The following is a 23,662-nucleotide window of genomic DNA, read 5'->3' as shown; positions in this document are numbered from 1 at the left end:
GAGCAGACAAGTTGGCCAATTCAGCAGATGCTTCCAATGTTTATAGATGTCAGAATACCGCTTTGTTGAGTCTGTCGCTCCACATGTGGGCATTACGAAAGTTTAGCAAACATTTTCCAACGTCTGGCACGCGGTTCTCTCATCAAGTCGGGGAGGAAAACGGAAAAAAAAGTTCACTATTTATGGCCAATACGTGATTTGTATTCCATGGACATGAAAATTGATTGATAATCTAGTGTCTATATTATAGGAAAGTAATGACCAATTGATTTTCGGGTTGTGTGTGTATTCAAACAACATTTTATCAACCAGTTTGGAGAACGGAACTGAGTATTTCTGAAATTCCTTGATATTGGATTAAATTTAATAAATAATTTTTTAAGTTTTAGTTATGTAGAAATCACCTTACTTTAAATTCCACGATCTTAACGTTTTTCCATTTAAATCTTAGACTACGTTTTTTTACTAGCTTTTACGTTTTATTGAAATCGATAATTAAGTCGACGCCAAAGGCCTTTACAGCTGTCAGGTAAAACACCTCTTTAACGAGTTTTTGAAAATAACAATAGGTGCAAAGTTTTTTTGCTCCAAGTTGGTAGGATCCCCTTTTATTTACCTCTTTGTAACGACGTAATAAGTTGAATAGCATCTAAAAATAACATTTTAGCAGCATCTCTATAAAGCAAAAAGATATACCGAACTAAAAGCTGAAAGTGGGTATAGTTTACTCTCCATATAAGATGAATTCCCTCGCATTCCGTTCATTTGATCTGCACAGAATCAATCGAAAATTGATTATAGAGAGCATATACAGAGTGAATTTGCTTGAATACTACGGGGCTGCTTAGTTGTCAGAACTTGATTGATGAAGAACTGAACTTGAAATTGTTGTTAGTTGTTGCTGCAGAAAATCAATGAGACAAACAGACAACGAGTCAAGTCGAATCGCATCGCATCGCATCGGATTGAACTGAATCGAAAGAATCGCGAATGGAACTGTAGATTAGATGGATGTGATTGTGATTGTGTGACTTGAAGGCCATTTGAAATGGTTTGAGGGGCTGCCTAACTGACTAACTGACTAGCTGACTGACTGAACGAATGAATGACTCGGACTTTGTCTGTACGTCTTGGCAGCTGCTGCCAGTCGACTTGAAATTGTAACGCTAATTTCGAATCTGTATCTTTGTATCTTTATTCTGTATCGCCGTGTCTCGGCTTTGATTTGTTAATTGCATTTGTTCTTGCCCGTGATTGACACTTTCAATTGTAATTCCCAGTGTTCAAATGCAAAATATTTTAATTAACTCAATGCTCATGGCGCAGAATGCATTTCGCGGAAACCCAAATCAATGTCAGGCGATGTAAACTTTGGATATAGTTTGGCTTCGTTTGTGGGTTCGATATAGCGAGGTGTGTCGCCATTCCAGAATTTCAACATGCGACAGGCTTAATAAAAATAGGAGGGAAATAGAAAATGTTACACTGGGAGAATGGCATGGTGACGAATAGTGTTTTTAGAACATAGTTCTTGAAGGACGAAAAACATAGGATAATTAAAAATGGATAATTTATAAAAGAAATCAATATATTAGTAATATATTAAAAAAACACTACTATAGCTGGGATGCAAATAGGAATGATCAACACGTTTATGTGAAATAAATTATATACTTTGTTATAATCTTGGACTCTGCAGGGCCTGATCTTCCACTCATAGTTCAGTTTCGCCCGGTGCACCAATTCGCAATTCGCTGACTGACTCCAAACTCCGCGTCGCCTTCTTCTGTTGATGTGTGCAAAACTTCAGCGCTTCGCCGCGGCCAATGACCAGACAATGACCCAGCAGCGAACGCCATTAGCATTATCATCGCTCAGGCTTCGAGTCGGACTCGGGTCTCAAGCCCAGACCTACACACCATGCCCAAGCCCCTGCTCGTACCAATACCCACACCCATCTCCATATCTACATATTCAAGCCGAGCAGAGTCGACAGACGACGACTTCGACGACAAACGACGACGACGGCAGACGGCGACAAGCGGCAATAAAAATTATTAACATTTAAGCGCAGCTTTGGCGACCAACCACATAGGCAGAGTGGGTCCGGTGGGTCGGTACTGAGACCCAGACCGTCAAACACCCGCTTGACCAAATATCAAATGCCCCAGCACCGCACAGTGGTTCAAGGTACGGCTATAATTCGATTTATTTATTAACACTCTGTTTCGATGGCGAAATCCCTAAGCCCTGATCTTGTCCCACATTTAAATTGGATGTGGCCCTTTTTCAAAGTTTCTTAAGCTAGCTGTGGTTCTACATGTAATAAAATGATCCTTAAATAGTTAAATTGTTAGTTGTTTCCAAGATCATCAAAAAGGAAGTGTTTCTGGAAATATGAATTTACAAGTTGTCAATAACGTCAAAATCTCAAACAAACTTGTTTGTATCTTGTTATGAATAAAACCGTTGTTTTTGAAACTTTCAATATGTATAACTTAAAGAAAACAAACTAAAAAAAAATTAAATTGCTTTGGATTCTCTAACTGTAAGTTCGACTGTATGTTTTGAAAGTCTTTTTCGTATATATACGAATCATCATCATTCACGGCGTCATCATCATCAACACTTTGGGGCACTTTGAGACACATGTGCCTAGCCGGCGGTCAAACTACGCACACATAGGTGTAGTCAGCACACAGATACTCACGTACACACTGGGCTGGTCTGTGTGTGCAGAGAGACAAACATTTGGGTTACTAAAACACTGAAAAGCGACCAAAACGAAATAGCCAAAAAGCGGAACTTGTAATTTCATTTCGTGTATTTCACGTTTAGCGAGGTGTTGCTCCGGTCGCTCATGGTGTTGCTGCAGTACTTGTTGCTGTTGTCCGAGCTGAGATACTTAATGAGCTGGCGGCAGCTCTTTTTCCGAGCTTGTCTCACGGCCCAATTGCAAACTAATTGCGAACGCGCCTCGAACCGACATGGAAAACGCTCTTACAGCTTGACATCCAAGAGATGCACTTGAGTGCAAATAATGGCACACGACAGAGAGATACAGGGAAGGTGGTGGGGGTAACTACACATGGAAAATAAACTCCATGCCAAGCACGAGTCCATCAAAATATTAAAAACAAGGAAGAACGCTATAGTCGAGTACCTCGACTATCAGATACCCGTTACTCAAAGGGAAATGGAGATATGCAAGCAGCAAAGCGAAATTAAAATGCGCCACCTACCGGCGGTAGACAGATTTAAGCGTTATGGGCGTTAGAGTGGGCGTGGCAAATTTATTTTTGGATCAATCGATAGGTATTGACGACACCAATACATTTCAGTAAAATTTTTTATCTAGCATGCAAATTGTGGGCGTCACAGGTTTTCGCGGTTTGTGGGCGTTTAAGTGGGCGTGGCAAACTTTTTTTTAGGTCAATCGATAGGTATTGATGAGAACAATACATTTCAGTTAAAATTTTCTGTCTAGCATCAAAAGTGTAGGAGTTACAGTTTTGGGCGGTTTGTGGGCGTTAGAGTGGGCGTGGCAGTCTACTGAAACAAACTTGCGCTGCGTAAGAAGCTCAGGAATCTGTACGCCAAATTTTAATAGCCTAGCTCTCATAGTTTCCGAGATCTCAGCGTTCATCCGGACAGACGGACAGACGGACAGACGGACAGACGGTCAGACGGACAGACGGACAGACGGACAGACGGACAGACGGACATGGCTAGATCGACACGGCTAGTGATCCTGATCAAGAATATATATACTTTATGGGGTCGGAAACGCTTCCTTCTGCCTGTTACATACTTTCCGACGAATCTAGTATACCCTTTTACTCTACGAGTAACGGGTATAATAATCCTACGACTGTAACGACCAATTGATTTTACGCTTAAAAAGCTTAAAGTGTTTAACCTTCTGTGAGACGAATGTGAGGTAATTAGAAAACCTAGTTCTTATTAAGATTACATTTGTAATACAGTTTGTTGATTTCAGTAATAAATACTTTAAAAGGATTTTGCATTATGAAATACAATTAATAGTCTTACTAAATGATTTTCGGACTGATCCCTATCTTGTTCTAGCTCATTTCTTGATCTCTTTTCTTTCTGTGTACTAACTGGCAACATCTATCTGGGCAAGATGTTGCCACATTGAATTAAAATATTCTAATGCATCCACCCAAGAGAGAGGGAAATGTTAGGCCTAATCCAAGACATTTATCTTGTCCCCGGCAATGTCAACATAACAATTTCTGCTTATCTAATTGCAACATTTTGCCAGGGGCCCGGCAAACAGGTGTTTGTGGCAGGTGAAGTCTCCTTTAGCTCGACTTCTATCTGCTATCTTCCACTGGCCGTGGTCGCCTTAATTTGACTAGACTTACGCATTTAGAACCGGAAATGTACCAGCCGAGTGTCATTTTGTGCAAATCACACACAAAAGACGACAGCCAAAGGCCCCCAATAGAACCGACTCTCTCCGGCTCCCCAATTCTCCGGAGAAGGGGCAGTAAATCCACACACGATGTGGCATAGATGAATGACTCCTGTTGCTTGTATGTACGTACCTGCAACGAGAATAAAGAAGAAGATGCGAGAATTATACAGGTGATTTAGTGTAATGTTCTGCATAGCAGTATGCTCTATGTGTGCGGAGTAACAAGTGAATAACAATTAACATTATAATGCCTGCCGTAGCTGGCTCAAAATATGGTGCCGGACCTTTATAACCGAGTGTGTTTTGCACTGGCGAACTTTGCTTATGGGTTCAACGAAATGGGAATCAAACGGGAACACACCTTAGTGATAACTTCCTTGGAAGATCTTGATCTAGTTTAAGAAACTACAGAAAATGGTATACTCATCTACCAATTTAAATGTATTAATCAGAAGTTCTTCGTAAAATATTATTTAATACCCGTCGACCATTAACTTCTTTCCACACTGTTTCCCTTAATTTTCATCAATTCTTCTGCCTTGAAAAGCCCACTTAATTGCATTAGTTGAACTTTGGCCCAGGGACCACACTCCAGTAAGCACAATCGCACCCATTTCTGTCTCCTCTGCTATACACGCGCCCAAAAGTAGACATGCATAATTACTTTTTAATGGTTCCGTTGTCGGGAACCATCATAATACGCCCCATTTGAGTTTCAGGCCCCGGATCACTTCGAAAGCCTCCATATTCCCTATTAAAACTGCCTATATGTAGGGGGAAGCCTACTGAAAGTGATGACTTTTGGCGTTGACCCCAACGAGCGGTCGGCATTTGTCAATGAGCTGGGCAATAAAATTCGGATTAAAGTATTTTTCTATAACGCACACACGAAACTCACACCCTCAGAAAGCTATAATATTAGCACTTGAAGTAGCCGACGGGGAATAAAGAGAGCAAAGTGGTCTTATCACAGAAAAGCAAATGAGAGCCAAAGTAGCTTTGGTAGATATGGCGCTTCAATTTTGTTATCAAAGTTGAGTACGAATTGTAAATTCTCAGCTGGCGACAGAAGGCGAAGTTCAGACAAACTTGTTAAGAACAGTGAAAAAACAAAACCAAATATAAATAAAAACCATGAGGGGAAAAACAAAAGCAAAAACAGAACTACGGCGTGCTTATCGCAAACAAACTCAATGAAAAAGGAAGCAAAGCAAAAAGTAAAGAAATTATTGGCAAGCAAATTAAACAAATTACCCAGGGAAAACTGAAAAGAGAGCCCAGACCTGGGGCAAATAATTAAAGCTTTGCACGCCTCGGCGTACACATATATATTAATATTTTTAAATATACATTTTAATCAAGAATCAACAGCAACGCCACTAAGGCAAAATGTGTGCAAAGTGAGAGGGAGACAGATAGACAGTGCTAATCAAATGGAGCTATAGCAATGACAGTATAAAAATGTATAATAAAACGTATGAAAATTATTGGCGCTTGGCCAATTGTCAACAGCAACAAAAACAACGAGTAATCGTTAGGAATTAAATGGTAACCGAAGCAAAACGGGAAATTAAACGCAAGTAAAAAACAAAAAATACATATTATTTTTAAAAACCAACGCAAAAATTAGTTTAAACAATTATTTTATTACAAAATAAATAAGCTAAAAGCGCCAATAGGAAAAAACCCGGAGGTGATTATTATTTAAATTATACTGATAAATTGTAACAGCCCAAATATGTATATTTTCAGTGCATTACAGACGTATCAAAGAGTCTGGAAGAGTAGACAGCGGAATAGAGTCTTGAAAAAAGACATTCGTATGAGAGAAGCCCCGCAACGAATGTTTTAATTAAAATTGTCTTAATTTATAATTTATGTCGGCGGCATTAATTCGCAGGCGTCGTCGACGAAGTCTCGTCGCTATGTGCCGACTAATTCACAGTTGGCCCAAGTATCTCACAGATACAAAGTCAGCCAAATACTGAGATACAGAAAAACGCTTATCTGCGCAGCAAATGTTTCTGTATTTCAGTTGATTTTTTAAAAATGGAACACATGAGTAAATAAGTCCAAAAAACCATGCCTATTGAAAAAGAAAACCTATAAATTTGGAATTTATGATTTGGGAATTTTATGAGGTGTCATATCGTGATGTGTAATGGCATTCCTCGCTTTCTGAATTTCACTAGGTGTTAGGACTTGACTATAGCCTTGAAAAAATAAAAATGTAACTAATTACTCATACCCGACACGAATTATCACTTTCTAAAAATATTCTAACTTTGTAGTATGGTACATACATTTCAAAGTAATTCGTAATATAACCTCTTTCAACATCGAATTTTTATACTATTTATTAAATATGTTTTTATGAAACTAGTATAGAACAGTCCAAAAACGACTGAATTCGTGAAAGTTAATTTTCTTCGGTTTTTTGTCTCCACTCCTTTGACTTGAACCCGGCATCACATAACCTCAAGCAGAAAAATGGATTTTCAGAGTGCGTTGTACTGATGACGACAAAAAGCTCAGGGGCGGGGGACAAAGGGCGCAAAAGGGGTCCCAAACGCATTGTCATTGAAAGGAACTTGAGAACAACAATGCGCTGGATGAAGGCGAAGGAGCAGCAACAAAAGGCCAGGGCAGCGACCGCATGGCTTGGAAAACGAGTTCAACAACGTTCAAGGAAAAGGAGCGAAAGGTAGGGAGAAGAGCGAGTCGGAAAGGAACAGAACGACAATGGTGACGATGTCCTGCATTGGTAATGTCTTTAACCTTTCAAGGATATTTCAGGCAGTGCTCTGGCTCGCCCTCCCCCTTTGTTCCACACTTAGATATCGAACCAGATTGGCTTAAATAACCCAACTGGGGAACCCCTTGTTTCCAAAGGGGCAGGAAAAGCAGTAGCTATTTACAGATCTTATGACGATAGCAGCCACCAGCCAGAGGGAAATCTAATAAATTAAAAGATAGAGGGGGCGACAAGAAAAGTTGATGAACTCTAAAGGCAGAGGGAAAACCATATTGGGCAAGGGTGGAAACATGGTTAGGAGCTACGCATTTCTGTAGATGCTAAAAGAACAGTGGATTCCAAGAAGGAGGCATTATTGCACATATGTTACAGATGGAGGTTTGAATATTAACTCGTAAAAAATTGTATAATAGCGCCGACCATTTAGTATATTAAGAATTCATTTGTTACAATCAGAATACAATATATTTTAAATGTAATACATTTGTAAATTTAAAAAAATATATGTAATAATTTAAGGCACCATGTTAGATTTTTTAAGTGTCTAATGAAAAACAGTTTAAAGAAGATTGACTGTAACGTTTATCCCCTTTACAGAGCTTCGGTCTATTAGAAAATGATATAATGGCAGCTTAAGTACACAAACGCGCACTCAGAACTTTTTCATAACAACCCCTGTGCAATATATTCCAATAAGTACCAAATGGAACACCGTATGACCCAAGGTGTTGCTTTGTCTTTCGACCCTTACGCACTTTGTTTGTCGAGCAACGCAATTCACTTTTGTCTTTTTCCTTGGGGTTGGCTTCTGTGGTTGAGTGTTGCTCAGCGCTCTTTTCTAAGGTGGAAATCTTTTCAATTCAACAGCAAACTATGAAACCGACTCATCAGCATCATTACAATATTATCTTTTGATCTTTCAGATCTTTACAGAGGCGATTAGCCACGGGATAACATCGCGTATACGCAATTTGGCATAAGGTATTAGGAGGGGGAACTAATGTTCCTAACATTGATATATACATCATCAGCAAATATAAGGAATACTTGCATGGCATAAATTTGATTTATTTTTTCTTGTGTATTTTTAAACGACCACAAAAACGGCAACGTCAACTAATTGTCGCTGACAAGCCAAGCGAATTCCCAAAAGACGGCAGGGTATAGACACTTGGAAATTTCGATAGGTTTGACCTAGGGATGCCCTCGATTTAGGAAGATTATCCCAAATTAAAAAGTGTAAATAGTGAAATCATTTATGAATTTGTAATACATTGGAGAAAATGTTTGTAACAAAACAAAGCCTTGATTACTCTTTCAAGTATTGTGCTATATTGTGTGTGATATAACCAATACCCTCGTTGATACCCTTTTCTCTAAACATTTCCTAGACCGGCAGCAACAAATAAAAATGGTCATAAATTAAAAAATATTCAAGTTGTTTGCACTTTGCGGCCGAATATTTTTTTTCAATTTTCGGAAAAAGATACAACAAATCTGTAGAAATTTCCCCGCTGTGTTGGCAGTCAAATTTGTTTGTCGCTTGTCGCCGTCGACGACCACGCCCACCACATTTCCACAGTCTGAATGAAGAATTCGTTCAAACGAATTTCTAGAGAAATTCGCATGAGCTGTGTGAACTGATTCCAATTGGATTCAGCTGTAAGATGGGGAATATGCTTTTTGGTGGCAAGGTGACTGACTCATCTGTCCTCAGCCGTCCCAGCGAGAACTCTTATGAATGACAACAATGCGAGGCGTAATTAACTCGAAAATGCGAATGGCCAAAGAACGAAAAACAAAACCGATGGAAAATTGCTTGGCCATGGTCGGTCTGGTCTGGTGGTCCGTTTTCCCGCCCGTTCACCCTCTCCTTGGCCAACATTTCCCCCATCTGTAGTGCGGCCGACTGTTGCCTCTTTGTTAGTGGGTCAAATGCGTTAAGTTTCGAGACAACCTTAGAGCGCATGGCAAGAACCACTTAAAATATTTAACCAAAATTCGCCAGCTCTCCCTTCCCTGCCCCTCTTTCTTCTGTTGGCCGGACGAATGTTTGGCTAGGAATTGCATAACTCGAGCTGAACACTGGGAGAAAAAGAGGGACCGTTCCAAATGTAAACCACTTTTAACATTTTTGGATTGGGTCGACGTTTTCTTGTTTCCAGCACCTTTTCTTTTAAAAATAATTATTTTAGTTAGCTTCAATTTGTTAAATAAATAAGTATTAAATGTAGCATAAAATATAAGAGAAAGACGTATATTTGGGAAATGAAAAATGAAATACTGGTACTTCCGATTTCTCCGAGTGCAGCCACAAATGGTCCGACGGCAGACGGCGAATCCATTGCCAGACAACAACAGCAACTGCGACGACAGCAACGCACATCAAACAGCTGCAGCATTTTCAAAGCGGAGGGGTGGGCGGGGGCATCTGAAGGGGCCAAAGGGGTGGGGCTGCGAAGGCGGCGGCTGAAACGAGCCAGCGACTCAGACAATTTCCATGCTGCCTTTTTAAGGTCATGGCTCTGCTGCAGCGGCAATTGGCATAATTGAGGCGCAAAGTAGGCGATTTTCGGGGCGTGGCCACCGACAATTGTGCACTAAAACAGGCAATGCCAACAAGTTGCAACTGGCAACTGCCGAAGTTTAACAAGCGGCGGGCAAGACAAAAAAATTGAACTTGTTGCCGGGGCAGCTCCATTAGCCACTTTTCACCAAGAGCAGCAGATGTTGGGTGAAATGCGAATATAGCTGCATTGGGAAGATTTTGCATTTTACGCACCGCAACAAGATTAGAAATATCCGCAACATGTTGTAAAACAAAAAAATTATTGACTTAATAACATAATCCTTATGATATTACCCTTGGGTATATTTAAACACTTTCCTAGAGATCTTTCCATATTTTGTAGGCCCGACAATTCGCAACAAACCTTTAATTCAACGATTTGAAACCATCAAGTCTATAGACATTAATTACTAGGAAGCAGCAACAGTAGCAACATCCGTTGCATTTGGCACCTCAAGTTCACACCTGCAATTTGCGTGCCTGCTGCCGGTGGGGTCAAAAGTCTGTCCAGAACAGACGGAAAAGCACCCGAGAAAACCTAAGCGATTGATTCTGTCTTGAGTCCACTCATAATTATTAATTTATACATGTGCCGGCGAAGGGTCAGACAACTGCAACAACTGCAACAGCAGCAGCAATTAGACGAGCGATGCCCCAGACACATGCCGGCAGCAGCAACAGCAATTCAAGCACGGCAGCAACAGCAACACGAGCTAACAGCAGCAGCAACAACAATGGGCACTCGTCAATTGCCTGTCACGTGTAAAAAGTCAATACATTGCACAATGCGGCGTCAAGTGCGCAAAGAAGAAGCACCCGACAGCAGGGCGGGTTGGGCGGAAAAGGGGGTGGTGATGGGTAGCCAGAGGAAGTGGGAGGGGTTGCGGGGGGGTCGGCGGAAAGTGTAGGGTGAGGGCTCAATAAAGAGGTCGCTTGCTTGGCTTGCGCTGTCTTAACGTTTCCGTAAACAACAGTGAGCGGGCACTTAAAAAAAAGTCACCCTAGAAAACATTAGAAAGTAGTGTTCGAAATAAATATTAAAAAAAATTTTTTCTTTAAAATAACTTTCTTATAAAACTTAAAAATTTGGTTGCTATTTTTAGTGCCGACTAACTTCAATCTGCTTACTTAAAACGAGCTTTTAGATATAAACTTTTAATATTATGTTATAACTAACCAAATTTTTTTGAAATCAATCACTAAATAATTCGTAGGACATACTAAAAGATCTTTACAATACAATACAAATACAAATATGAAAACCATTACATAAACTTTTGAAGCCTATCCCAACCAAACTTTTAAATCAGTGGATACCCATTTCTCCATTATAAACATTTTTCAAATAAATACGAAAGCAAACAATATTTACTTTTTAAATATTTGAAAGATTGATACTTTGTCTAAAAGAACCCATAATTTTCAAAAAATGTGACTAATTTTAAGAATATTTTTTTGAGTGACGGGATAGCTAATAAAAAACAGAAGAAAGACTGGGAGAAAAGTCGACGAGAGTGCAGCCAACGTTTCATTAATTACAGCTACAAAAACACAACCCCTGTGCTCATCACCAGTAGAAGCAGCCAGCACACCGGCAACATTGTCGTCTCTTGTGCACGTTACGTTATAATTACGTGAACCAGCCGTGAATCTGGGTACCCCCAGAACCCCAGACCCCTAAAAACCCTCCTATAGCACCTCCCCCTTTTTCGCCTGCATTTTCAGCCCACTTTGGGTGTCGTCTTCGTCGCCCCGTCAGCTTCTAATATTTCATTAAGCGGCGAGCAGAGTGTCTCGACATCGCAAGTCGCCAGTCGCGTGCCCGTTCCAAAAGACCTCCCCGGGTTTGGTCCGAAAGAGATGGGGATATGGCATGCGAAAGAGATGGAGAGTCTACGTCATTCCCATCATCATCACCAACTCGGGCTCGGGTTAGGCTTGGTTTGCCGGGAAGGTGAAAAGCGGTTGGGTTTTGAGGGTTCGGGCTCATAGCCACTTTGAGGTTATGTGCACAATTTGCGTGCGCCAATTAAAGCAAGAAAAGTATGCAAGGCAACAATGGGGGAGGCGGGATTTCAAGTGGGAGGCGCAACAATGTACGATTTTTATAGTTCGCTGACTGCAACAACAAATGATGGTGGAGGAGGCGCACGGGGGCCCAAAAGAGGGTCTAACCGCTCTCAGACAGATGACTAATTCGACCGCCATTAACGAAGATTCAATGCCCTGGAGGGAACAAATTGTTTCTGGTGGGCTATGAAAAATAAAAACATTTTCAGATCATACATTTTTTAAGCAACTCGCAGAAAATGAATAAAATGTATGTTACCCAAAAAGGAAATCCTGATTATGAAAATCGTTTAAATGTATAATATGTTGTGATATACAAAAAATTAAGGATGAACCTTGCAGCAAATAACCATTGAGTAAGAAAATATCAATTGAAAAAGGATCAACAATATGCTAAGAAGAAATCCTAACCATAAAAATATTTAAGATTACTTGCACTAAGAAAATGCTTGATAAAATGTTTGTAAAATGTTTGATAAGTTCTTTAAGGTAAGTAATAATAAAGATCTTTCAAAGTGGTATACTTATTGCAAGTGCTTTACTTGTGATATACCATAAAAATTAAAGAAGGTAAATGTAGATTTATTAAACAGCAACAAACGATTGAGTTAAAAGCGAACAGTTGAAAATTAAAAGAAGGACGTAACCCATTTTTTAATCCTTCAAAAAGGGGTTTGAATGAAAGTTTTGTGTATTAATTCCCCAAAAACATTTTAAAGCACATTTTTTTGACCCTGTTTTAATTTTTTCAATGTCAATATCATACTGCCCGATTGCTGATAAAGTGTATAAGCACCGTCATCGTTCTTGTTATTGTAGTCCCTCCTGCTAGTGTTGTTGTGGTTTGTTGCATTTTGTGGCGAATCGAATTGGAAGGAAAATGGGTACGTGAAAGGGGGTGGGCGGGCCGAGTGGGAGGAGGGGGGGCAAGGCAGCAGTAACCGGAGTGCGGCAGTCACTATGCATATGCTTCTGTCGGAGTACGAGTATTTGCATTGGTGTGACGACGATATCATTTACAACAAGCCGAGTTACCAGGTGGAAATTCAGGGGTGGGTGGTGGGTGGTGGGTGTTCGGCAGGCAGGGAAATTGCGCTGGCTCTGCTGATGTTGTTGCTTTCTGCCGCCGTGTCGCGCGAAATTTACAATTGACGTTGACTTTGTTGATGCACTCAAAGAAATTACAGGCTTTGTTGGGTATAAATTGTATTTTAAAAATCTAACACTAACCATAGGTGTTTTAAGTTTGGATTGCCTATTTGTATTGGTTTATTAAACTGAATAAAATGACTGTTTTTACTTTTGTACATTTTTAGAAATCCGAAGATATGTATAAGGGTATACGTAATAAAGACAAATATATGATATATTTCAAGGTTATTTTAAAATTTGATTTATTAACAAGTGCAAGTTGAATTTGATTATTTTTCTGTGTGTTTTTTGCTGCCTGGCGTAGCTCCTACTATTTTTGCCGCTGCTCAATGTTCGCTCATGCGCACTGACAAGCGGCTGCAACAGTGACAGCGGCAACAACATCGCGAGACCCGCAGCAACACCTACGACAACAATGACATTTAAGCGTCTAGAATTTCTCTGAGCGCTCAACAAGAGTAGCCGCTGAAACTCAAAACAGCCAACAAAAAGAGGAAAACACAAATCGACAATTGTTATAGAATTTTTCGTTGATTCTTTCGTCATCGCACATCGCGTGTGAAAGTTTTGAGGCTGCGGAAAAGCGGGGATAAAGATTAAGATGTAAGCCGGCTGAAAACGAGACAGATAGCAGGGCGGAAAGTGGGGGAGGTCGGGAAATCAAGAAGCTAGATCATGCATCATCATTATCAGACTGCCCTATAAAACGAATGTCAAGTTTTAAATTACACCAGCTGTCAATCAAATATTACAATTGTGCGATTATGTTTCCAAGTGGGCTGGCATAAGCCCAATGGAGGCCAGAAGATATCAAATTAATTATTTGGCCAATCATTCACTGATTTTAATCTCAATTTTCGCTTTCGGTATGCACAATTTGGCAAACAGTTGTATACTTGGAAAGGGAATTCCATAGCGTGGGAACCACATTTTCAGGAGAACATAATACGTTTTGTGTGTATTTCCTAAAACTTTTTTAGATCAAGTAGTTAACAATGCAAAATATTTAAATATATTATTTTAAAACGCAACACTTTTCGAATATTTTGTGCTTATCTTAAAGATGAATATAAAAAACATATATAGAAAGTTGGCATCTTATTGCTCACAATGTACCTTTATTGAAATCTTGTTAAAATACATACTTTTCTTTTATTAGTGTCATACATGGCTTCTATAGAGGCGCTATAATGCAACCCATACTGTTTTCTTTCCTCTCTAATTTGCAAAATTATTGCAAAAATTGTCAAACTAATTACGGGCCGAACAGCCATTATAACGAAAATGTGAATTGTTATTAGTCTTCGCTTGGCCTGCTCAATTAGCGATGATTGTTGAGAAGAAAAGCACTTGGCTAGGGGAGTCGAATAAAATAGATACAGGGGGAAAGGGGCGGGGAGACCGTTAAGCAAATAGGAAGGAAGCAAACAAGTTCAAGACCCAGAACCAAAACCAGACTAGTAACCCCTTCCAGTTTAGTTTTCTTATTTTTGCAAACCTAACCAGTGAAGCAAGTCGTCATTGCCAGTCACCTGTGCCAGGTGTAAACTGTTTAACCATAGCCTCCCCCTGCTCACCACCTCCTTTCTGCACAGAAGAAAAATTTGATGTGCTATATGTACACATCGGATCTCTATATATCCTATAGTCCCATGTCCTTTTTTTGGGTACTATGTTTTTGGAGAACTACGAGGTATAGGGCATTGTTATACAACTTAAAAAATATGTTATCAATTATTTTTCAAAGCCTTAATTTATCAAGGTGTTCTTATTTTCTCGGTGTATTTCCCCTTTCAGTTCCCGACTTTTCACCGACTACCTCCGACGGAAATGCTGGACAAGCGACTGGGGAAAGATGGGAAATGACACTAGGAAATCGCTGGTAAACAATGCGCAAAGCAGAAAAAATGCTGGCCCAAAGCTCAGAGATTCAAGATAAGGTAAAGACAGAGACAGGGCTAGACAGGGCGAAAAAGACAGCGGGTTACCGATTTAATCGCCATGCAAATTTTGTCACGTCTGCCGGAGAATAAGACGCTTAGACGTGGGTTAATGCTGACCCCGGTCTAGATAGCTGGATAATGGAGCAGGGAGATCTGCACCAGGGGATCGGGAAAAGAGAGAGGGGTGCGCGACTGGAGCGATAACGAAAATAGCCACTGATATATACTCTGGATCCGGAGAGTAAAATCACCTGATAAGAAAACCGCCCAGTCGGGGCGACCTCGTTATTGCTCGAAATTATCAGCTCAGATGGCCGAGTCTATAGCAAAAGAAAATGATTGAATATTATATAAATGAATATATAAACAAATACGATTGCTTAGAAATTCGCTATGCCTATTCGACAGTAGCAATTAACAATGGGAACGAGATCAGAACGAGGTCAATGGATTGCCTGGTTGAATAATGCGTAGAAAACGTTCGAAACTGCAAGTCGAAGAATTCCCTTTAATAATTCATTATTTGTAATTACCTTTAATTTACAAATTCGTTAAATACCTTTAAAATTTAAATGTTTTTAAATAAACAAAAAAATTTTAATTAATTTTTTTTTTAATTAACAATTTTTTAAAGCACCATAAAACTATGAATGTTTATTTTTTTAAAGTTTAATTAAATTATTAAGCATGTTCTAACCTACAATACAAGTACTAAAAAGAAAATACACAACAACATTTACGCAATAATTATCACCTTTTCATCGTACTCAGCCTCTCACCATTTTTTTGTCTATTTTCGAGACTAAATAAATTGTAAAAACACGTTTAGGCTATTTAAATATTTTCACTAATTTTTGCTCTTTACTCCGGAGCAACTGAATATGCAAAACAACAATAGCGAAATCGAAAGATCAAATTTAATATGTGAGCTTTAATTAAAGTAAACATGAGAATGATTTGTTAAAAAGTAGATACCGAAAAGGGGGAGTCGGCCGAAAGAGATCTCGAGACGGGTCTAGAAATCAGGTTGTTGGGCGGAACAGCTGAGGGAAGGTTGGGCGAAAAGGGGTTTTCTGCCCTCGAACAGAACTGCAATAACAAGCAACGACGACGTCAGCCTATTTAGATGTAAGATCTGCGATAGACAACGCATAAAAAAGGTTGTCTATGAAAAAGAAGACTTTAGAGCGGGACAGCCGACTGCGGCACACACCTGTCCCAGGCACCAAACACAACAACTACGAGGAAAACAACCGAGGCTACAACTCTAGGAACTGCCAGGAGAGCAAGAACGGCGCCGATAAATGTATGCAAAAAAGCAAAACGATGTTCGGAGCAGAAATACACCTTCCACACTAACGAATCCCTCCCGCCCTCCTGAAACGTCCTGCTCCTCCTAAATCGCGACTAGTTAGAAGGCCGCACCCTCTTCAGTATGGAAAAGTGGTACAGTGGTATGTGACAAATTTAGTTATTGTATCTATCCACATAATAATTTTCATAAGTCGTTCTAGATCTTTTATTTGTACCAGTATAATAGTGGAAAATCTATAATTTAAATATTATTAACGTAGGTATTTTTTTATCAGTCCTCTAGTTCTTAATGTTACCTATACAACACAAACATAATAATTCAATATTTTAGTCCAAATATTTTTGAATAATTGTTTTTTAAGGGTATTTCTTTACGAGCAACCACTGTTTTCCTTTTTCTCTGCCTTGTCGTGTGTCGTAAGTTTTTGCTAATAATAATATGGCAAAAAACACATATAAAGAATGAAAAACAGCAAGGAGAACAGCAGAGATCAGCAGAGCGAAAGAACAAGCAAACATCACATGACAAGTTGGGTGGGTTGGGAAAAGTTCAGTCTGGAGACCTGCCCACAGTCCAATCTATTGCTAACAGAGGGCCAGGAGAAGGGGTAATGGGGCAGTGCTGTCCGGCTGGGAGGCACTGAAAAGATCGCTCTTAGCTTATCGCGCTTATCAAATCGCCAACTGACAGTTGGCAGTAGGAAAGAGGAAAATGGGGAAGAAAAACTGAGACAGAGAACTGGAAAATGCGAAAACCCGGCGGGGTAATATATTGTACAGGGAGTGAGATAAGGCAGATCCATCAGGTTAAGTCGATGTTTTTTGCTCGGCTTATTTAAGATGAAATTATTTCAGATTTCCTCTTATTCAAAAAAGGGAGGTGAAAAAGAACTATTACATAGATTAAAATAGATTAAATGGATAGGTTATCGGAAATCTATTATTTTATAAAATAACTTGACGATCGGAGTAACAAAAGACCGATTTTACAAATGTATAATGTATGTTTACTTATACTAGAGCTGACTGTATTTTAGTTGACTAAATGTTTATAAATAGATTAGACACTCAAATTTCCCACAATTAATTATATAAATTATATTAATAGCCTTGTGTAATCCTCCTTCTAATCGAACATCGCTTACTTTTATTCATTCCAGATTATTCAATTTCTTTTCACACATGCTCCATGATTTATCAATTAGCAGATGTAAAAAGAGACAGATCTGCTTGGAATTCAATTTTTTAAATCAAAAGAAAATTAAGGGAATTTCATTTGTATTTTATGATGGCCCCACATGGCGTATGCGCGTTCATAAAATATTAATACGCCTCGTAAAAGCCGGCGACATGAGCCCATAAACTTCAGCCGTTTCTTATCAATAGTGAACTCAACTTAATCTTAGCTAGATGGAAAAATAAAAGAAAACCCTGACTCGATTTTGGATTTTGCAAAAACGTGGTCGACAGAGCACAAACCTTATCAAAAAATTGCCCAAAAACATTGATAAGGCGTTAAAAAACATACTAGGAGTTTTTTCTTTAAGTTCAGAAACGTGCTTTCCACTGGATTCAACCAATTCAACCAGAAAAACACGATGAATGACAACGGCAAACACAAAAAGGTTAATAAAAGAGATTAGCATAAATTTAAAAATTTGTGAACGATAGGCGAGCAAAACGAAATCCATAAAAACAATGCAGAAAAATAACAAAACAGTTACGAAAAGAAAAAACATAAACCTGTTGGCGCCGCCATAATAAACAAATAAGCTTGATTTCAAAACATGAAATTCCAAAATTTGCGACCCGAAATCGAAATTCTTAGACTTAATAGCAAAGTCCAAGTTAAACTCTGGCGACAGATTTTATACAAGCGAGTATAAGAGGAGCGAAGCAGTGAAAGTCGAAATGTTGATTAAAAGCTGACAAATTCATTTTATTTATGGCGCCGCCTTCCATTATATACCTTTTATATTTGAATTTTTACACCCGTTACTCGTAGTACGTAACAGAAAGGAGGAAACATTTCCGACCCCATGATCAACTATCAGGATCACTAGGTGAGTCAGTAGAGTCAATCCGTCAGTATGAACGCAGAGATCTCGGCTAAAAAGTTTGGATTAAGCAACACGCAGTTCAACTTTATTTAAGAAGGGTGCCACGCCCATTCTAACGTCCAAAAACCGCACAAGTTTATGGCGCCCACATTTTTAAAAAAGTAGTCGAGTGCTTCGACTATCAGATACCCGTTACTCTGTTTTTAATTTCAAATAAAATAAAATTCCAAGGCATTTCTAATAGCGCGCTGGTACCTAGCGGGCGGTAAAGGTGCTACTGACTATGTCAAAGCCTGATATACTTAGTTAGTCAGAATTATAAAAAAAAACAATGTGATTGGTACGATTCTAAGCATTTACATAGGTATTGATCAATAAATTCAATTTCAATTTACACTTTTGCAAAATCTTCAAATATGTTGACGCTATACAAGTCTTAGCGTTATAATCGTTTGTAGCACCCTGCTGAAACCTGCGCTGCGTAAGAACCTTAAAAATCTGCATGCTATATCCCAACTTTGTAGCTTTTATGTTTTCCGAGATCTCAGCGTTCATACGGACAGACATGGCTAGATCAACTCGCTTAGTGATCCTGATTAAAAATATGTATACTGTATAGGGTTGGAAACTTTGGACCAATAGATACGTATCTGTAGGAAAAGGTTAACAACTATTAAAAATAGTGACGTGTATTTTATTCTTGCTTTGGTGACTATTTATATTTAATAGTAGAACTACCATAAAATGGTAAATTTTGTGTATTTTTTTGTTGGGATGAATAACTATTTCGTTGGTCGATTTGACAATTCGATAGGTAGGAAACACTCAACTATTATATTGGTACATTTTACCTAAAAGTTTATTGTGTGTATAGATTACATAACCAATAAACAATGATACATATGAAAATATTCCTTAAATAAACAAACATATTTCCTTGTGTCGATGTGTACTTAGATTTACTCGTTATGCTTTGTAATGAATAAAATGTTATGGTTTTTTCGGATTATAATTTTTTGAAATTCAATTGTTACCCAATATGTTGATTGTTTTGCTTTTTTTTGGTGATCGAAAGTACTGTTCTGCTCTCTTATAATCTCCGTTTTGATCTGTTCTTTTTTGCGCTGCAAATGTGCCGCAAGCCGTTTGTTTTGTTATTTCTGCGACTTTGACTTCAGTTCCCCTGCCATTCCCGTTCCCGCTCCAGGGATTCCATGGGCTCCGCTCAGATACGATCCAATACGACCGATCCGATTGGATCCGACTTTGCCAGACGGAAAACACATCCACATCCCATAACGAGACGAGGGCCCAGACCAAATCCAAAACGAAAACCTCGAGCAAAGTACAGAGACTTCACAGACAATGTTGGCAACCGGTTTGCGATTTATTTTTGTTGCTACCCCCTCGCACAGATCCCCACCCCATTCCCCCGCTCAGCAGCCCATCCCGCTCGCACCCTCGCACTGTCTCGCTCGCACTGGCTCATTATTATTATTTGCTGAATATTTAACATTGAAGCTGGTCGAAGCGGATTTTCATGGCACACACACCAGTTTGAGCGCAGAACAAAAGTAAATAAAAAGGGGTGGATGGGTTCGGAAGAATGAAATACCCTTCTATAAAAATATGGACTAACAACTTTAAAGTAAGTTCTAAGATAAATACACCAGAAAACACATTTTAAAAGACGTACAAACTCAGCTAAAAATGTAAAAAATATGTAGACGCCTCAGGATCTGGTTTAGTTTAGTGGCTGTTTTGGAGCTGTTGTGCCCCAACATGACTCCACCTTGCCCCCATTCCGAGATACCCCTTACAGGGTATAACCCGCACGGCGACAGCAAAAAGGCATCTTGTCCGCAGGCTTCAAACAAGGCGCAGACGGGCCGCAGATAAATTGAGCGAAAAGCTAAAAATAAGCTCCATTTGTTGCTGCGCTGCCGCGGCGGCAAACATGCCGAAATGCGGCAGACGCTTTGGCAACCGCAAAATGCAGTGGCAGCTATACAACAATTTGGGCAACAACATATCCAAAAAAACACAAAAATTCTCCAGCGGAAAATGTATTATTTATTGTTTTTGCGTGGAAATATTTCGCGAGCGCTGTTTAAGCATAAAATTAAGTAGTTTAAATAAATAATCAGAAAAAATGGCCTAGCCGAAAAAAATGTTTTACACCCCGACCACCGAACCAGCGCCATAAATTGCAGCTGCATTGAAAATATAATTATTATGAATTCATTATAAATGGCTCGCGGTGAAATTTGCTTTTATAGTATATACTTTTTGCATTATGTTGTGCGTTGCGTTTTTGTACTATTTGTGTCTTTTTGACGGAGAACACAAAGTGTCGTTAAAGAAGATCGAATTGAATGTGAATGGAATCGTCGTCGCCGTCCAAATATGGAGCCGCAGTAGCCACCTTTGAAATATTTTTACTTGTATCGCTTATGCTGTTGTGGCGTGGGGCGTTCGTTCGTATGCATAATTATATTTAAAATTAAGATCTTGGCTGGGGGACGTGGTTCATAAGAATGGGGGAGAGCAATAATTGAGCGAACGAAAGGCGAAGAGATTATCAAGTTAATAACAATCCCCTTCGTTCTGGGAAATTGTTGACCTGTCCAACAAGGGGAACACATTTCCAATAGCAACACTTGACAGTTGAGATCGTGTTTAATGAGTGGTATAGAAGGGAAACGAAAAATTATATTTATAATTCAGAAACTAGGCATGGAGCAGAAAATAAATCGATGGAGATAAACATGATTTGAATGATTAATTCTTCTTGCATTCCAAGAAATCCCATCGAAACTCACCTTTCTTTTCTTGTGATCCAATTCCCGCTGCTTCTCCTTGAGCTCCACCTCCTTCAGCTGATCCAGAATGATCTGGTACTTTTCGCGGCTCTCGACGTCCAGCGCCACATGAAGGTAGTCGTGCCAGTTGCGGGAGTCGAAGCCCCAGTGACAGGTCTGGTTCTCGAACTTCCGGTGCACATGACCCACGAACTTCTGCGGCGAGAACCAGCCGTCGCACTCCAGGCACTGGATGCAGGTCGGCTTCTGGTACGAGTACATGTCGGGGGTGCAGATGCCCTCGCACTTGCCAAAGCACTTGTGATAGACGTGGAAGCTCAGCGCTCCCTTGGCCAGGCTCTCGATCGGGACGTAGCTATTGCGGTCCGACCGGTGGAGCAGAGCCGCACAAAGTCGCTCCGCGTCGGTTCTGGTGATCAGCCCGCTGGCCTTGACGTCCGACGGCAGGATCTTGGCGGCCTTGAACTCCACCAGCTGATCGGGCGTGCACTGCGAGCAGTATATGCCCAGCTCATCGAAGATCCTGTTGATCTGCTCCAGGGAAAAGTCGTTCAGGACATTGTTGAGAAACTGGGGCAGGCAAAGTCTCATTTCTCCGCCCACGGAAAAGCATCCTATGGTTTTTCCCTCCAGCTTCGTCTCGTAGAGTTCTCCACAACCCGCATCAGCCACGGATAGAATCGGCTGCGAGAGTTCCCGGGGGGGCGTGGCGGGTGGATATATCTGAGGAGGCGTGCCCCTCGAGGAGCACTCATGATGGAGTTCCTGGGGCTCTGGCGAGCTGAGTATTTCCTTCTTTATCAGGGCCACAACTGGCGAGGAGGCCTGACACTTTCCGTTCGACAAGCCCAGGCCAGGACTGTCGCTTCTTCCATTGGTGGCAATATCAAGGACACCGGCGGCTGTTAGGGTGTGTCCTGGACCCTGGAGCGATTTGGTGGCACTCGTCTGGTATTTCTTCAAGACGGTGCTGATCATGGGCGTCACGTATTCGGTCATTTTGGGCGATACTTTAGATAACCAAGTTTCGATCGTTGGGTCTGCACTAGTAGTCCATTTTACCTAGTTTTCGATTGTGACCCTCTTTATTTCAAAGCGATTGATGGATATATTGATGCTTCCTTCAGGGAGGCAACATTTTCTTGAAGCTGATTAAGATCAAAATAGATCCTTTGGATTCCCTGCAAAAATGTGACTGTCTTGTGTTTTACCAATGGTTTACAATTTGTAATTATTTCTAATTCAAACTACGATTGGGATCCATATTACTTGCATTGCCAGTGGTTCTAGGCTAATTTTCCCATCTGTCCGGTTCCTTTACCTAACAATTTGGCACATTTGTTGATTGGTTTTGTTTGATTTTGCCAGCTAGCTTAACTAACATCTAGCATTTTGCCGACGGCATTTCAGCTCACACACAGGCACACTCACAGGATTTTCTTTCTTTACTTTGTCGCGTGTTTAGAATATTTCGATATTATTTCAGTCGTATTTATAGAAATATATATCGGCCGGCGTTTGTCGGCGGTGTAAAACTTGTGCGCACTTTTCCTATGCCCTGCACTTATTAAATTTTCGCCATAAATTAATTTCTCTTCGGCGCAATTTCTTAAGTTGAATTTTTGTATTTCATTTCGTATATCTCAATTTCTCAACTTTTTTATCTTTGCGCTGCACACACTCACTCACGGATACGCGGCGACACACGCACACACGCGACGAAGGCCGGCAGACAGAGACGGAAGGCGAGAGGCGAGCGGCCAGCAGGCAGCGAGTGCGACTGAGGGAGAGAGAGGGAGAACAAAAACAAACGCCGCCTGACAAATTCTTTATTGTGCTGCTGCCGATGCCGTTGCTGTTGTTGTTGCACTATTTATAAATCTTTTTGCGCTTGCAAATTATTTTCGCACTCGTTATCGAATATTTATTTGGATTCCGCCTCGCAGGGCCCCCTCCTCGCAAAATATATATTTCCTATTACTTTTTGCAAGCGTCGCACGTGCGAGCTTTTTCCTCGATATTTTTATTCGCCACTCACACACCCTCGCACGGAGAGCGACACGTCCGAACGGTTTGAGAGCGAGAAAATTTTTAAATGCAAACCGCTGCGAACGTATACGCGATGCGATGGAGACTCGAAGCACTGCCGGCCGATTTCGAACTCGAAAGTACGCCGAATTCGAGCTTACGTTCTCTTTGCCGTCGACTGCTCTCTTGGCGCGAAGCACTCTTAATTTTATTGGGTGGCGCGCTGTTAGGCATTGCGACCCCATTTCGGCATCATGTTCGGGATCTCCACCAGAAAATATATCATTCTTATTATTTATTTATTTTTATATTTGAAAACAATCATTCTACACTTTTTTATAACAGTTACGTATATTGTGCAAGCATATTAATAAATACACGTGTATGTATGTACTTGGCTGTATTTTGGGCATTGAAAGATTAAACTCCCTAGGAACTCCCTACAGAAAAGCCGCCGGATCCTTAGTTGGTGAAAGCAACGCGTCCTTGGGCTGTTCACTTTAAA

The 23,662-nt window shown here is 40.2% G+C and overlaps 2 protein-coding genes across 2 annotated transcripts in view; both read right to left on the bottom strand.

Annotated features, from left to right (window-relative positions):
- The window catches only part of LOC118876900 (uncharacterized), a 48,119-nt gene extending 43,436 nt beyond the window's left edge, over positions 1-4,683 (bottom strand). The window contains exon 1 of the mRNA XM_070999530.1: positions 4,392-4,683. Within this exon, the coding sequence (XP_070855631.1) occupies positions 4,392-4,395 (4 nt within the window). The 5' untranslated portion in view covers positions 4,396-4,683. The remainder of the gene's footprint in view (positions 1-4,391) is intronic.
- Snoo (Sno oncogene) overlaps positions 1-23,219 on the bottom strand; it is a 94,576-nt gene extending 71,357 nt beyond the window's left edge. The window contains exon 1 of the mRNA XM_017086834.4: positions 21,130-23,219. Within this exon, the coding sequence (XP_016942323.3) occupies positions 21,130-22,128 (999 nt within the window). The 5' untranslated portion in view covers positions 22,129-23,219. The remainder of the gene's footprint in view (positions 1-21,129) is intronic.
- Between the last annotated feature and the right edge of the window lie 443 nt (positions 23,220-23,662).

The sequence above is a fragment of the Drosophila suzukii genome, chromosome 2L (assembly GCF_043229965.1).
Source record: "Drosophila suzukii chromosome 2L, CBGP_Dsuzu_IsoJpt1.0, whole genome shotgun sequence".
Lineage (NCBI taxonomy): Eukaryota > Metazoa > Arthropoda > Insecta > Diptera > Drosophilidae > Drosophila > Drosophila suzukii.
This window is presented reverse-complemented; position numbering and strand designations above follow the sequence as displayed.